Here is a 15,415-nt window from a genome sequence, read left to right as displayed (position 1 = left end):
ATAAAATTCTCACTTTGTGCAGTAAGCTACACCTGCCTTTTCTGCCTCCGTCCATAGTAATATACATTATATAGATTAAATTTAGTCTAAAATTAATGCTTATTTGCCACATAGTATAGCAAACTATTACATGATTAAAAACAAATTAATTTTACCAGAAAAAAAAGTCTCTGTTTTGAATGTCTGGGGCCGCCAGAAATTTGTGATGTTAAAATGGGGTCAGGAGCCAGAAAAGGTTGGGAACCACTGTTGTAAACTATGAGCTTTATACTTTGTGGATACATAGAGTTGATTCATTGGTGGTTTTTGTTTTCTAAGTGTGTTCTGGCACCTGACTTCCTTCTGCTTTGGAAAATCAGTCCTACATAGAAAACCCTTAAAGGAGTGATATTTTGCTTTTTTAAATGGAATTCTACATTTTAAAACATTTCTCTGTGGTCTACATAAACTGTAAATGCTCTGCTTGGGTCTGAATTCTTCATTAATTCAACTCCACAGGTCCATCTTCAACCCTATTTCTGAGTAATGACACCAGAAAGGTGGTTTTGAGCGCTGGCCCTTTAAATGCAAATGAGCCACTTCACACCCCACCCCGTCCAGGTTGTTGACTGTGCTTTTTGTCCTGTTCAACCACTTGTGTTCGTTAATACAAACAACTGTACATTTTAGGTAATTGGCTCGAAATTTGGGCATATTTTCCGTTTTTACTACAACCGCTGCTGCTGATAAACAATTATGTCGTACTCGGAGAAACGTTTGTCCGAAGTCTTGAACTTATATGTGCAAATGTCAAGACGTAACTACTTATAAAACGTAAAAAATTAGGAAGGAATTATAACGGGTTGTAGAAATCCACTTGATTTTTGCCGAAATGATTATAAAGATAGCTTTGCAGCACCTGGAGGGTTCAAATTCAAACTTTTTGAACTATTAGGGTCCAAATAAACAAATAAATGAACCAAAGACTAATAAAAGTGGGTTTAGCAAAATATGACCCCTTTAAATTGTAAGTGTCAAACATACAGCCTGTGAGCCAAAACTGACCCATTAAAAGGGTTCAATCCAGCCTGTGGGATGAATTTATGAAAGGCAAAAATTACACTGAAGATATTCATCATTGGTGTCAAAATCAGGGGTCTGTACAGACTAATTCCATCTAAAGTGGGTCAGACCAGTAAAATACTCTCATAATAACCTAAAATAATGACAACCCCAATTTTTTTCTCTTTGTTTTAGTGTAAAAAAAAAAAAAAAAAGTGCAATTATATGAAAGTATTTGCATTTAAAAACATCCATTCACAAAACATGTGAATAACCTCAACAAATATGACAAACATGAAATGTCTTAAGAAAGATGAGTGCAATTTTGACAATATTCTCTCTGTTATTAAATGTTTTGTGTATTTGTGGATCCACTGTGATCTGTATGTTGTAATGCACATGTGTAAATGATAGCAGAATATTGTTAAAATTGTACTTATTTTTCTGAAGACATTTTAAGTTCAAGTTATTCACATTTTTAAGGAAACTTTGTAGATAATGTAACTTGTACTTTAATTTTTTTCACAGTTATTATTTTATTTGTCCGGTCCAGATCATATTTGGCTGAATGCGGCCCCTGAACTAAAACGAGTTTGACATCGCTGCTTTAAATAATTTGCTTTAATAACCTTTATACAGATTTTGTTCATGAAACCAAAGCCTTTACATAACTTTTTACTTCAGTTGATGTATTATTCAGGGTCAGATGATGATTAAAATGAATATAAAAATGATGGAAGGAAGGAAATCAAAGTGAGAGACAAACCCATCTGGAGGTGTTGTTACATACACAGATTAAGACATGCAGTGTTTGCACATGTTCATAGTAATTCCACACCTTTCAGTTTAAGATGCAGCACCTCCAGCTCCCTCCGTGAGGTGTGATTTTCAAGAGAAGTTTTGATTGCACAGCTATTTTTTTTTTTTTTTTTTCAGCGCCTGCTGATCTGTGAGGCTTCTGCTGCTGTTGTGTTTATCCTGGTGTTTTCTGTGCAAAGTTAAAGCATGAATACCAGTTTGTAAATTATTCATTATTATGCACACAAACCAAACACTAATTATCACCTATGTTTTCCTCGTTTTTGTTGGTTGTATTTGATCGTTACTATGGCAACACAGGTCTAATTTGTCGAATTCGATGGATAGAAGATGTTTAAAGGTTGATATTATTATGTTTGTTTGGAGCAGGGAAGACCTTATAGTTGATTAAATACATACTCACCCACATTTTTGACACTGAAAATATATTTGGCATAAAATTAAACATTTTTTGACTTCATTAGAAAGCGGATATGCTGAACTGAACGTCTAAGCAATGATAAATCCATTAGTAGCCAACAACAACAAGAACAGTGTATTTTTTATTTTTAAAATTTAATCCTTTTCTCTTGGATTCATGAATGTGGTTTGTGAGATATTCTTTTTATTTTTTTTATTTTGATATATTGAATAGGTAAGTAAATCAATGAAACAAGACTTAACAGGAAGAAATCCTTAAGAAATATCCACGAGGAGTCTAAACTTTATTAGGTCCTACCATAGACTAAAAAATAAAATAAAATAAAATAAAATAAAATAAAATAAAATAAAATAAAATAAAATAAATATAGAATAGAGGAACTGTCATTTGTTTCTAAACTACTGTTCTGAAACCAGCAGTTTGTGATTTGGCTGTGGCCATGTTGGCTTTATATAGAAGGAAGTGACCATATTTGGACAAAAGGGGCAGAACTATGAGCTAATGCTAAGTCCTAGTTTACTGACTCTGTAAAATGGTAAACTTCCTTTTAACCACACTACAGTGGAGCTGTCTCTCAGGGATAAATGTGTTTTATCGAATCAAAAGCAGTCAGTCAGACTTGACAGGTGAGTGAGGTGTCACACAGACCTGTCAATCAAAACTCAGAGATGTGATTAATGGAGGAGGAATTTAATAATGGATCAGATCAGTTATTAGAGGTTCCAAATAAAACAAAGAAATGAGGCTGAAAAAAGCCCTGAAATAAAAACTGATCCAGAGAGAACCTCTAGTGGCCATCTTTGGTATTACAACCTTCTGCATAACTCAAAAAAATACTTTTGTATTTATTTTACTCACAGTTTATTTACAGCTGGCAGATGAAAGTGTCAAGATCTAGTTTGAAACCACAGTTCGTCATCCTGTACATCTCCAAAATGAGTGTTCTATGCACATTTTTAATGTTTCTGCTCAATATTTCTACGAAGTTTGACATCTAAGGTTTTCCATATATTAAAACAGATCGTCTACAGAGCGGTTTAAATAGAATGGGTTAAATATAGAAGTAACATATATAGACTAGGCACTGACAAATACAGATTCTTCTTCTGCCTTTTCATCTTTCTCATCGTCCTCTTCCTCCTCTTCTTCATCTTCTTCTTATTCTATATCTTCATCACTTCCTCTTCTTCCTTTTCTCCTCTTCTTCCTCTTCATGTTCATCATCTTCTTCATGTCTTCTTCATCTTCCGCTTTCTTCTTCATCATCATGATCATCATCGTCTTCTTCTTTTCTCTTCGTCTTGTTCTTGTTCTTCTTCTTCGGTCATCTTCTTCATGTTCTTCTTCATCTTCCGCCGTCTCTTCTTCATCTTGTTCTTCTTCCTTTTCCTCCTCTTCTTCCTCTTCATCTTCTTCCTCTTCTTCTTCTTCTTCATGTTCTTCTTCATTTTCCTCCTTCTTCTTCATCATCTTGTTCTTCATTATCTTTGTCTTCTTCCTCTTCATCTTCTTCCTCCTCTTCATCTTCTTCCTCTTCCTCCTCTTCTTTCTCTTTCATGTTCTCCATCTTCCTCTTCTTCCTCTTCTTCCATCTCTTCATCTTCATCAGCTTCCTCTTCTTCTTCTTCCTCTTCCTCTTCTTCCTCTTCAACTTCTTCATCTTCCGCCTTCTTCTTCCTCTTCTTCTTCTTCATTTTCCTCCTCCTCATCTTCATCTTCCTCTTCTTCTTCATCTTCCGCTTTCTTCTTCATCATCTTCTTCTTCTTCATCATCATCATCGTCTTCTTCTTTCTCTTCATCTTGTTCTTCTTCCTCTTCTTCTTCTTCATGTTCTTCATCTTCCGCTGTCTTCCTCTTCATCTTGTTCTTCTTCCTTTTCCTCCTCTTCTTCCTCTTCATCTTCTTCCTCTTCTTCTTCTTCTTCTTCATGTTCTTCTTCATTTTCCTCCTTCTTCTTCATCTTCTTCTTCTTCATTATCGTTGTCTTCTTCCTCTTCATCTTCTTCCTCTTCCTCCTCTTCTTTCTCTTCATGTTCTCCATCTTCCTCTTCTTCCTCTTCTTCCATCTCTTCATCTTCATCAGCTTCCTCTTCTTCTTCTTCCTCTTCCTCTTCTTCCTCTTCCTCTTCAACTTCTTCATCTTCCGCCTTCTTCTTCATCTTCTTCTTCTTCTTCTTCATTTTCCTCCTCCTCATCTTCATCTTCCTCTTCTTCATCTTCCGCTTTCTTCTTCATCATCTTCTTCTTCTTCATCATCATCATCGTCTTCTTCTTTCTCTTCATCTTGTTCTTCTTCCTCTTCTTCTTCTTCATGTTCTTCTTCATCTTCCGCTGTCTTCCTCTTCATCTTGTTCTTTCTTCCTCTTCCTCCTCTTCTTCCTCTTCTCTTCTTCATCTTCCTCTTCTTCTTTTTCTCCATGTCTTCTTCATCTTCTGCCTTCTTCTTCATCATCTTCTTCTTCATCATCTTCGTCTTCTTCCTCTTCTTCATCTTCTTCCTCTTTCTCCTCTTCTTTCTCTTCATGTTATCCATCTTCCTCTTCTTCCTCTTTTTCCATCTCTTCATCTTCATTATCTTCCTCTTCATCTTCTTCATCTTCCACCTACTTCTTCTTCTTTGTTTTCCTCCTCCTCCTCATCATCTTCTTCTTCTTCTTCATCTTCCTCTTCTTCATCATTATCATCATCTTCTTCTTCTTCATCTTCTTCATCATTATCATCTTCTTCTTCTTTCTCCCCCTCCTCTTCATTTTCTTCTTCAGATCAGATCTACATCTCTGTGACTCAACAACAGGTGTATTAGAGAAAATTAGGAAGGTCTTGGACCACACATTGTTTGTCATTTTTGTGAAAAAGAAAACAAATCAGCACATTCAACTATATAACTGTGACTGCAGTGCTTTTGCTCTGAAGGTTTTTTTTTTTTTTTTGATAATGAGCCTGAGTCACAGCAGAGCCCAATAAGGAAAACCAAGTTACAAGATCTAAAAGAAAAGAACAAAGAACCAGCCGAGACACCGGGTTTCACGAAAACTGGTTCAGTAGTTTTCATGCAATCAAGCTGACAGAAAACCCAAGTGATCACAAAACCTTGTCGGCGAAGGTTATAAATTATTTGTATAAAATGGTATCTGCACAGTTTTTTCACTCTGACACATGGTGATTTTAAGTGGAAAATTAAAAGTACAATTTGTGTGAGTTTTTTTTTTTTTTTTAGTCAATCTCAAACTGACTCATCACTTGATTAATGAGTCAAGAAATTAATAAAACAATTCAAATTCAACTTGTGTAACTGCAGCCCTCTCAGCACATTTCCTTGTAATAATGCTCCGGTGACGTGCTTCAGTGCAGCGCTTGCATACTGTATGAGCTCAGGGACTTACAGAGGAATTACATGCTTATCAAGCATGATTTTCGAGACAAGCTGCAGAGAGTCTGGGGGGTGAAAATGGAGGACGCCGACTACAGATTCACTCAAAAATCCAACCAGTACGGACATGTTTGGCAGTGCAGGATTCTTTATATGCAAATGACCACTGTGCCACATGCTGCACATATTTAGTCCAGATAAATGTGAAAGCTGTTGGAAAAATAATTTAAGTGCAGGTTTAATACAAATGCACTACATGCTTAGAAAACCACAATTATGCAGACTGAAGTAATGAAGATATCGGTGTCAAAATATTTTATCCTCCCCTCATTCATCATCGCTTCATCTGCCTAATTAAAGCCTGTATTCTTGTAATTATCTCCCACGGCTTTGTGATTTACTGGATTGATGATTCCTACTCTATCCAATTGATTAACTGAGCATTTAATAAGAAGTCAGTGTGTGACAACAAATACAAATTAATTACTTAGATTATCTTTGCAAACACTACAATAAATTAGACCTGTGTTCTGATTGTGATTAGTTGAAGATATTTTCAAAAGACTGTCTTATCTGTTGACAAGGGGTTCAGTAGAGCACTTAAACTGCTTCATAAATGTGTGCATGAGCTTTGTGTATTTAGGACGATAATCAGACTAACTCAATACACAAGCACCCATGTTTTTGGCTTGATGGCTCAAGTTGAGATGATTAGACTGAAAAAATACAGACTTTTGTACAACTTGAGATTGTTGCATTTTTATTTTATTTATTTTTTTCATGGCAAAACACCAGCATGCCAGTGCTGATATACAATGTGTTTGCAACGTGACCATTCAGTGGCGTTGCAAAGCATCACATATGTATCCAGTTTAGGACCATGTATGAAAACGGTGTGGGTCTGAATGGACAAAATCAGATTATTGCTGTTCAGACTGTCATAAAAAAAATCTGATATGGGTCCCATGTGGGCAAAAAGTTTACTTTGATAAGTGTATTACTGCTACAAAATGGACAGAGTTTACTTTTGATGTGTAATTCAGTAATTAAATGGACAGAGTTGAATTTTGATGTGTAATTCCATAATAAAATGGACAGAGTTTGATTCTGATGTCTAATTTCATAAAGAAATGGATGGAGTTGAATTTCCATGTGTAATTCTAAAATGAAATGGACAGAGTTCAATTTTGAGGTGTAATTCAGAGAGGAAATGAACAGAGTTTAATTTTGATGTGTAATTCCAAAATGGAATGGACAGAGTTTAATTTTGATGTGTAATTCAGAGAGGAAATGGACAGAGTTTAATTTTGATGTGTAATTCCAAAATGAAATGGACAGAGTTTAATTTGGATATGTGTATTACTGCTAGAAAATGGACAGAGTTTCATTTTGATGTGTAATCCATAATGAGATGGACAGAGTTTATTTTGATGTGGAATTCAGAAATTAAAAGGACAGAGTTTAATTTTGATATGTGTATTACTGCTACAAAATGGACAGAGTTTAATTTTGGTGTGTAATTCCATAATGAGATGGACAGAGTTTCATTTTGATGTGTAATCCATAATGACATGGACAGAGTTTATTTTGATGTGGAATTCGGAAATTAAAAGGACAGAGTTTAATTTTGGTATGTGTATTACTGCTACAAAATGGACAGAGTTTCATTTTGATGTGTAATTCCATAATGAGATGGACAGAGTTTAATTTTGATGTATAATTCCATAATGAGGTGGACAGAGTTTCATGTTGATGTGTAATAGTGTTATGAAATTCCATTTTTATGTTTGTTGCAGACTTATTCAGAATTTATTTTGATATGTATAAGATTTGTTAAGGTTACTTATAGGAGCTGACATGGGAATTTATGGTCAGTAAAAAGATAGGGTAAGGGGGGCGGGAGTATATAAGTTGAACTTCATCTCGCTCCTTTTTGAATTTGTTTTCTTTTTTCTTTTGATTTTTCTCATTGTATTGGTTTTAAATGTTGATATTTGAAATAAACAATCGATCAACAAAAAAAAAGTCAGATTTGGGACATTTTTATCTACAGTGTGATAATGTCTGTGTAACCAAAGAGGAAAAAATGCAATAAACCACAAAAAAGGAGCAGGAATTGTTTATTTATTGACTGCACTGTGTTGTCAGTTTCACAGAATTTGACAGAATGAAACAAAGTGTGTAACTTGGTGCTTTTGTAACAAACACACTGTGGACTCCCATGTGCACATCAGTTATAATAAAATATATTCAGTGCCAGTGTATCAATAATTTATAACAAGAGGAAGTAATACAGTACATTTCTGTAACAGTATTTTGTTGGATTCCTTCTCTGTTCTGTGTAGGTAAGGAGTCGGGTTCTCACAGAGACGAGTCCTCTGACGTGTCCAGTAAGTGCCTGCCGTGTCGTGAAGGCTGCCCGTACTGTCGTGATGACACTCCCTGTCTGGTGCAGGAGGACGGCGCCCTGCGACTCGCCGTGGCCTCCTTCCAGGGTCTGTGCATGGTGCTGGACCTGGCCAGTATGGTGGTGGTCTACCACTTCAGGAGGAAAAAGGTGAGGAGGAGGTCAGAGGAACAGCAGAAACTGTAACTAACACCAATTTTGAACACGATTATCACAATAAAACACTGTCTCTACAAATAAGTGAATCAGTTCTTTTCAAGCTGCTAATAATTTATTTTTTCTTTTACCAAAATTCAGCTTTCAGGCAAATTCTTGAGTGACTGTATCATTGTGGTGAAGTGTAATTCATGTTGAGACCTGCATTTATACTTTAATTACACCAGGATGTAAAAAGTATAAAAAGCTCAGGTATATGATGCTAATACAATATAAAAAAAGAGTTTTCAGACACCCTTAACCTTTTATAGTTCACTCAGAAATAATCAGAAATTCAAAATTTCAACCTTAGTGTCTTATTGGAGGACATAACAAGACTTAATTACTTTTGTGTATTTTTGTGTATTTTAATTACTTTTCTGTAATTTTTTTAAAAAACTCTTTTTATTGAAATTAGAACGATGACAATATAAAAAAACGTCATATATAGCATCCAATATATGTGATATCAGAACAAGAAGAACACTATATCTGCACTCACATGTACACACACATTTAAAAAAAAAAAAAGGGGTGTGGGGGGGGTTCTGCCTACTTACTTAATATTAAAGTAATCTACAAATGTGGGCGGCCATGGCTCAGTTGGTAGAGTGGGTCGTCCAATAACCGAAGGGTTGGCGGTTTGAATCCTGCTCTGTCCTAGTCAAGTCCGTTGTGTCCTTGGGCAAGACACTTCACTCTCCTTGCCTCCAATGCCACCCACACTGGTGTATGAGTGGTGGTGTAGGCGCCAAAATGGCAGCCACGCTTCTGTCAGTCTGCCCCAGGGCAGCTGTGGCTACAGATGTAGTTTACCACCACCAGAGGGAGAATGTGAGAGCGAATGAATAATGGGTCAATAATGTAAAGCGCTTTGGGGTGTCTAGAAAGGCGCTATATAAATCCAATCCATTATTATATATTATTACAAAAGGATGCCAAATTGAATAAAATAACTTTACATTATCTTTTAGTGAAAATTTGGTTTTCTCCAAATGTAAGTGTTGCATCATGTCTTTTTCCTTTATTGTTAACAAGAAAAAAATAACAAAATTAAATTTTTCACAGTTTCAACATGTCAGGCCCTGGATGTGTTCCATTATCTTGCTGAAACATCCAGTTTTGACCTTCGAGGGAGCATGTGGGTTTGGAGAATGCAACAATACTTGGCAGAGTTTAATGATTTAAGAGTGATTCAGAAAGCAATGTATCACAAATGCATGGGGTGTCCAAAAACTTATTCCACCACTTTATGTACACTCACTGGCCACTTAATTAGGTACATCTGTTAAAACTGCACTTCAGTGTAAATATCAGTGTATGTGGTCAAGACAAACTGCTGAGGCAAAACCAAACATACATATCTAGAATAAGAAGTGCTTTTAGCTGATCCACTTTTTATAACATCATCCAAAGAATGGAATTTACTCTCACTATCCATCAGGGAAATAAACACCTATGATTCTGTAACTCGTCAGCGGAAGTTTGTAGCCAAACGCAAACAATGAACATAATTGTACCTGCCTTCAATATTGCATTTTTATTAAATTATTTATTATTAGAGCTGTTATATATGGGTATGGATTGGCACCTATTAATTGTATTGCAATTTTAGGGTATTTCTTCCACTGTTTTCTTAAAGTTTTGGATTATTGGTGATATTATATAAGCTGCTTTTTAACATCTGGTCAGAAACAACAGATAAAAAATTAGCTCTGCTGGATAACTCTGTCTCATTTACAGTTTCTTGTGTTTATGTTGGTTTAATGAGTACTGCCCTGTCAAATAAAGTAATAAATACAAAACCAATAATGTAACTGTCAGATTATGAAAGCTAAGTACAATTAATAGAAACGGCAGAAAACAGTGGCGTTAAAATGATGTATGTTTAAGTTCTGTTTACTTAGAGAGAAAGGGTTTGAGAAAGAGCAGGTTTTGAAGCCAGAGGTTATAAGAGAATGGAGACAGTGTTTGAAACTGATAGAAAGACAACACTAACTCAAATAACCCCTGGTTACAATGGAGGTGCACAGAAGAGCAGCTGTGAATTCATGACTTGTTGAACCTCGAAACAGATCAGCTACAGCAGAAACACATTCACTCACTGGCCACTTTATTAGGTACACCAAGCGCTTGAGCGTCTGGTTCCAACCGGCTCTATATGTAAGGTGTCATGAGATGAGTTTTGCTATGATTTGGTGCTATACAAGTAAAATTTGATTTGATTTGATTTAGAAAGGTGTACCTAATAAAGTGGCCAGTAATGTGACGAACCCAAAAATAGGCGATATTCATATATCAATCAATCAATCAATCAAATTTTATTTATATAGCACCAAATCATAACAAAAGTTTTTCTCATGACACTTAACATATCGAGCTGGTCGAAACCAGACTCTAAATATAAATATAATAATATAATATATATACATACACATATCTATTTCTGGCTCAGTCCATCTCAGATCACCTAATAAAATGGCATTTTTAAAACCTCACCCACTCCATTTCTTTATTAATTTGGTAGACAGGGAATTCATGGCCAGGAAAGCCAAAATTTCAAATTTAACTTTATCAGACCAACAGTTTTCGAGATATGGCAATTTCTTTTTCCCAATTTTTTTTTTTTTTTTGCAAAAAAGGCAGTGACAGCTAAATTTCAAATGTCAAAAATTTCAAACCCCTCCAGTTTTTTTTATATTTTGTAGTTGACGCATAGGGCTACATTTTTTCATAATGGTGTCAAAGAGGTCAGTTGTGTCCCATAGTGTAAATTTCCAGGTCAAAATAAAAAATCAAAAGGTCATCCAACTCAAAAGTACCCAAATGTACAAACGAATGCTAGATTTAGATTTTGTATGGTCTACCCTTTACAGAAATATCTTGCTTTTTAGAATTGGACCAGTGGTTGCTAAGTTACAGTAATTTGAAATGAGGTTGCCCCAGATTTGTTATGAAAAAGTGAAAAAATCAGATTGACTCTATGCACAACCGCACTACTTCCTGAACTTCAGGCGGGTCCTTTATTTCCTGTCCTTTCATTATTGGGACACACTGATTAATCCAGGTGTGTCTGTTACTTCTTATTGTGACAACTAATTAATTAGACACACCTGGATTAATCAGTGTGTCCAATAATGAAAAACAGGAAATAAAGGATCCACCTGAATTTCAGGAAGTAGTGGGGTTGTGCATAGAGTCTATTGGCCACAATCTTAAAAACTGTGAATTTTGGGCTTTTCTGGCTATGAATTACACATGCACCAATGTAATCAGAATCAGAGGAGGTGGGGGGTTAACTCATTGGGTGAACTGAGACGGACTGACCCCTCTACCAAGTTTTTATCCACATACGATCATGGTCTGACAGGAGGACAATAGGACTATACAGAATGGAAAAATATGCAATAAATGACTCACAGTGTACGGAGTAATATTAAACCAAACTGTAACCTCTTCCTAACTTTGACGTTTTTTCCAAACTGAAAAAAATTATGCAAACTTGGCTCTGTGACCATCCCTGCCTACAGAGTTAAAACAAGAAAAGTAGAAGCTCCTTTACTGGAAAAAAAATATGTTTTGTACAATGACAATATTTTATTTTGGTGAGTGGGTCAAGTTGTATTCATTAAAATCGGAAATTAGAAATCTTGAGGCGTAAACCCACCCATCATCCTATTGAAAGTGTCCTCTGTGGTTTGGAAGGTAAAGATATCCAATGTACATGCTTTGAGTATGTGTAAATAGAAAAGTGCTATATAAATCTATTATTATTATTATTATTATTATTATTATTATTATTATTATTATTGTTATTATTATTATATGCTTTTATTTGTACAACCTGTTTCTCAGTTTGTACCTTTTCCTCTTCTCTCTTACCAAATATTTCCCATCTCTGCACCTTCTACCAATAAATCCCTCATAATTATCTTAATAAAAACAAAGGTCTAAAGGTTTTACTGTAATAATGTTATAAGAATGATTAAAACCACCAATATTTACTTCATACAATTCACTGAGGTTCATTTATGTTACATCCTTCCAAACTGAAGGCAGCCCAGGGGATTATGTTTTCCTTTATTACTTTTTCTTGCAGGTTTATACACAATTACGTCCTCAAAGACTTATAATTCACTAATGAAAAAAGTGAAGTAAATACAAGACTTCATGTAAGATAATTACAGCCAATCCTCAGGCTTAAGTTGAGGTTTTTTTTTTTTTTTTTTAAGACTTTGCTATTTATAGACGTGTGTTTTCCCTCTGAATCTCCCACATTTCTTTACTTCACAAGAGATGTCTCTGGAGCCCCTCAAATTTACATATAACACATAAAAAAAAACCTTCTATGATATCATGTGGATAATGAAATTCAACCTAGGAAGGTGCTGGCTCGTGCTCATATTTTTATTTCGGGTTTGGAAAAACATTAGAAAATAGACATAAATTTACAGCAGCCTTGGATCTATGTGCTTTGACAGAGGGTGTGTGTGTTTTTATTTGGCACTTTGGTTGTGAATCTTGAGGAGTTGGAGCTACAACTCCTCACACCACTTAAAACAAACATGTCAAACAGTGAAGCAATGTGAAGGCCAAAACCATTACCCTCCTTCTGTCATGTGATATATCAAAACAGCAGAGATTAGTTGCATCATTTTGACACGATGATCACTATGTTGCATTTGAAATCCTGGTAGTTTCTCAGCACCTTGAACGCAGACACGTCTCAACCTTGTGACTGACTGATAGATTGATCAGTGCGTTTTCTGTTTCTGTTTTTTTCTCTCTTGTCTCTTTAAACAGAGCATCCGAACATCAGGACTTATTCTGCTGGAGGCCATCTTATTTGGAGCGTTACTACTCTACTTCCAGTAAGTTTCATGACACGACCATACATATTTATTTCAAGATTCAAGATTCTTTACTGTCATTCAACATGGTGTGATGAGCGAAACTGCAATACACAGTAAAGAAACATTTAAAAACACACCTTGAGTAAGGAGGAAATAGACAACAGAGCAAAGTGCAGATAATAATAATAAATAAATCAACATAGAAGATGAGGAGAAGTGACTGAATGTAAACAGATTATTGTGTTGCGCTCTATGCCCTGACGTTTTGAGGGAGATGGCTGCGTTGTGTGAGTTTTTGAGAAGACCATGACTAGCTACATGTCCTCACTCGTCCATAGTTTATTCAATGACACCCCCAAAAGTACATGTGGATGGATAATAAGTAACACTACAGTCTGCCGATGTTCGAATCCCAGCAAGAACATTTGCATTTTTTTTTCAACATTTGCATGTTCAAACAGGGGACGCCGGTGGATGGATGGATGGATGGATGATGGATGGATGATGGATGGATGGTGATGGATGGATGGATGGATGATGGATGGATGGATGGATGGATGGATGGATGGATGGATAGATAGATAGAGTAGATAGATAGATGATAGATAGATAGATAGATAGATAGATAGATAGATAGATTAGATAGATAGATAGATAGATAGATAGATAGATAGATACTTTATTGATCCCCGGGGGGAAATTCAAGTATTCAGCAGCTTACATACAACACACAACACAAAAGTGGGTTAGTACCAGGTTGACAAAAAGGTTAGTATATACACTCTAAGAGACAATTGCTAAAGAAACTACTCTAAAAGTGCTTCCTGTACAGTACTGTACATAAAGACTTCTGATTGTATTCACATTTCAGGGCATTAATTAAAAAAAAAAAAAAAGGATCTGCAATCGATAAAGATTTCTAACTAGTCATAGAAATGTTAGCTTAACTTGTCATTGCTGATCACAGGGATCATCCTAACTAGCTTCTTAAAGCAGGATTAGGATTAGTAATGAGCATACATCCATGTGGCAGATAAAATAAGATAGGATAAGCCTTTATTAAAACCGCAAGGGGAAAAAGGAAGGTACAAAAGCACACAAGAACAAAAGAAAGTGCAAAATCAAAAATAAAGACCTCTAAAAAAATACTGTTTTCTGCCATCTTCAGTCATTGGTTGAACACCAACAGGAAATAGAATTTTACTGACGCATTTTTGATTCTTTAAAGCAGTGTATGACATTCATCACCAATTTTTCATCAAATCTGTAAAACCCAAGTGATAGCCTAAGTATCATGAAACCTTGAGGCTGAATTCCAATGCACCCCATAGCCCCTCCCCCTTACCCCTCCCCCTCCGTTTTGCACATACACATGAAGGGGTAGTGTTGTCCTGATTCTTAATTAGACAGAGGGGAAAGGCTAAGGAGGATAACTGTATAGCCCTCGAAACGGAGATTTTCAGCACCACACTACGAATGTTTATGTTTATGTTTATGTTTATTCATTTGAGAGATAATCCTGGGAAAATCTGTGATAAGCCTGGGAAGAACTTTATTAAAATATTTAAAATGGAATGTCTGACAGTGCTAGGACAGGAGGTGCTCCTGGAAGAGCTGGGTCTTCAGGAGCTTCGTGACGATAGGCAGGGATGCCTCATTCTCATAGTACATGGTAGAGCATTCCACCAACATGGAACAGACCCATGAAAAGAGCCTGGATTGTCTTGTACAAGGTCTGGGGACCACCAGACAACATTCTCCAGATGAGCAGAGTGGTCGTGGGGCAACATAAGCTTTTATCAGTGCACCTAGATAGGTAGGAGCAGACCCACTGAGAATTTTGTAGGCTAGGATTAAGGATTTGAATTTGATGTGGGCAGCTATGGGTAGCCAGTGTAACTCAGTAAGTAACGGGGTGACGTGCCCTTTTAGGCTGATTGAAGACCAGATGCGCTGCTGCATTCTGGGCCATCTGTAGTGGTTTGACAACACAAGCTGGGAGGCCCGTTAGAAGAGCATTGCAGTAGTCAAGGTGGGAGATAACCATAGTCTGCACCAGGAGCTGGGTGGCCTGTTGGGTTAGGTATGACCTGATCTTTCTTAGGTTGAACAGAGTGAAACGACATGATCGGGTGACAGAGGCAGCGTGATCTGTGAAGGTCAACTGATTATCAATCGTGACTCCCAAGTTACATGCTACATTGATAGGAGCCAGAGATAAGGAGTCAGTACTGATGGAGATGTCCTGCTGTATGGTTGGCTTAGCTGGGAAGACCAGCAGTTCAGTTTTGGACAGATTCAGCTGAAG

General features: G+C 36.3%; 1 protein-coding gene across 1 annotated transcript in view; it reads left to right on the top strand.

Annotated features, from left to right (window-relative positions):
- Positions 1–13,129, top strand: part of LOC115437411 (probable G-protein coupled receptor 158) — a 125,439-nt gene extending 112,310 nt beyond the window's left edge. Inside the window, exons 4-5 of the mRNA XM_030160635.1 lie at positions 7,998–8,209; positions 13,058–13,129. Coding sequence (XP_030016495.1) covers positions 7,998–8,209; positions 13,058–13,129 — 284 coding nt within the window. The remainder of the gene's footprint in view (positions 1–7,997; positions 8,210–13,057) is intronic.
- The last annotated feature ends 2,286 nt before the right edge of the window (positions 13,130–15,415 follow it).

Source organism: Sphaeramia orbicularis, chromosome 17 (genome assembly GCF_902148855.1).
Source record: "Sphaeramia orbicularis chromosome 17, fSphaOr1.1, whole genome shotgun sequence".
In the NCBI taxonomy this organism is placed as follows: Eukaryota; Metazoa; Chordata; class Actinopteri; order Kurtiformes; family Apogonidae; genus Sphaeramia; species Sphaeramia orbicularis.
The sequence above is the reverse complement of the archived record's forward strand: the minus strand, read 5'-3'. Positions and strand labels throughout refer to the sequence as shown.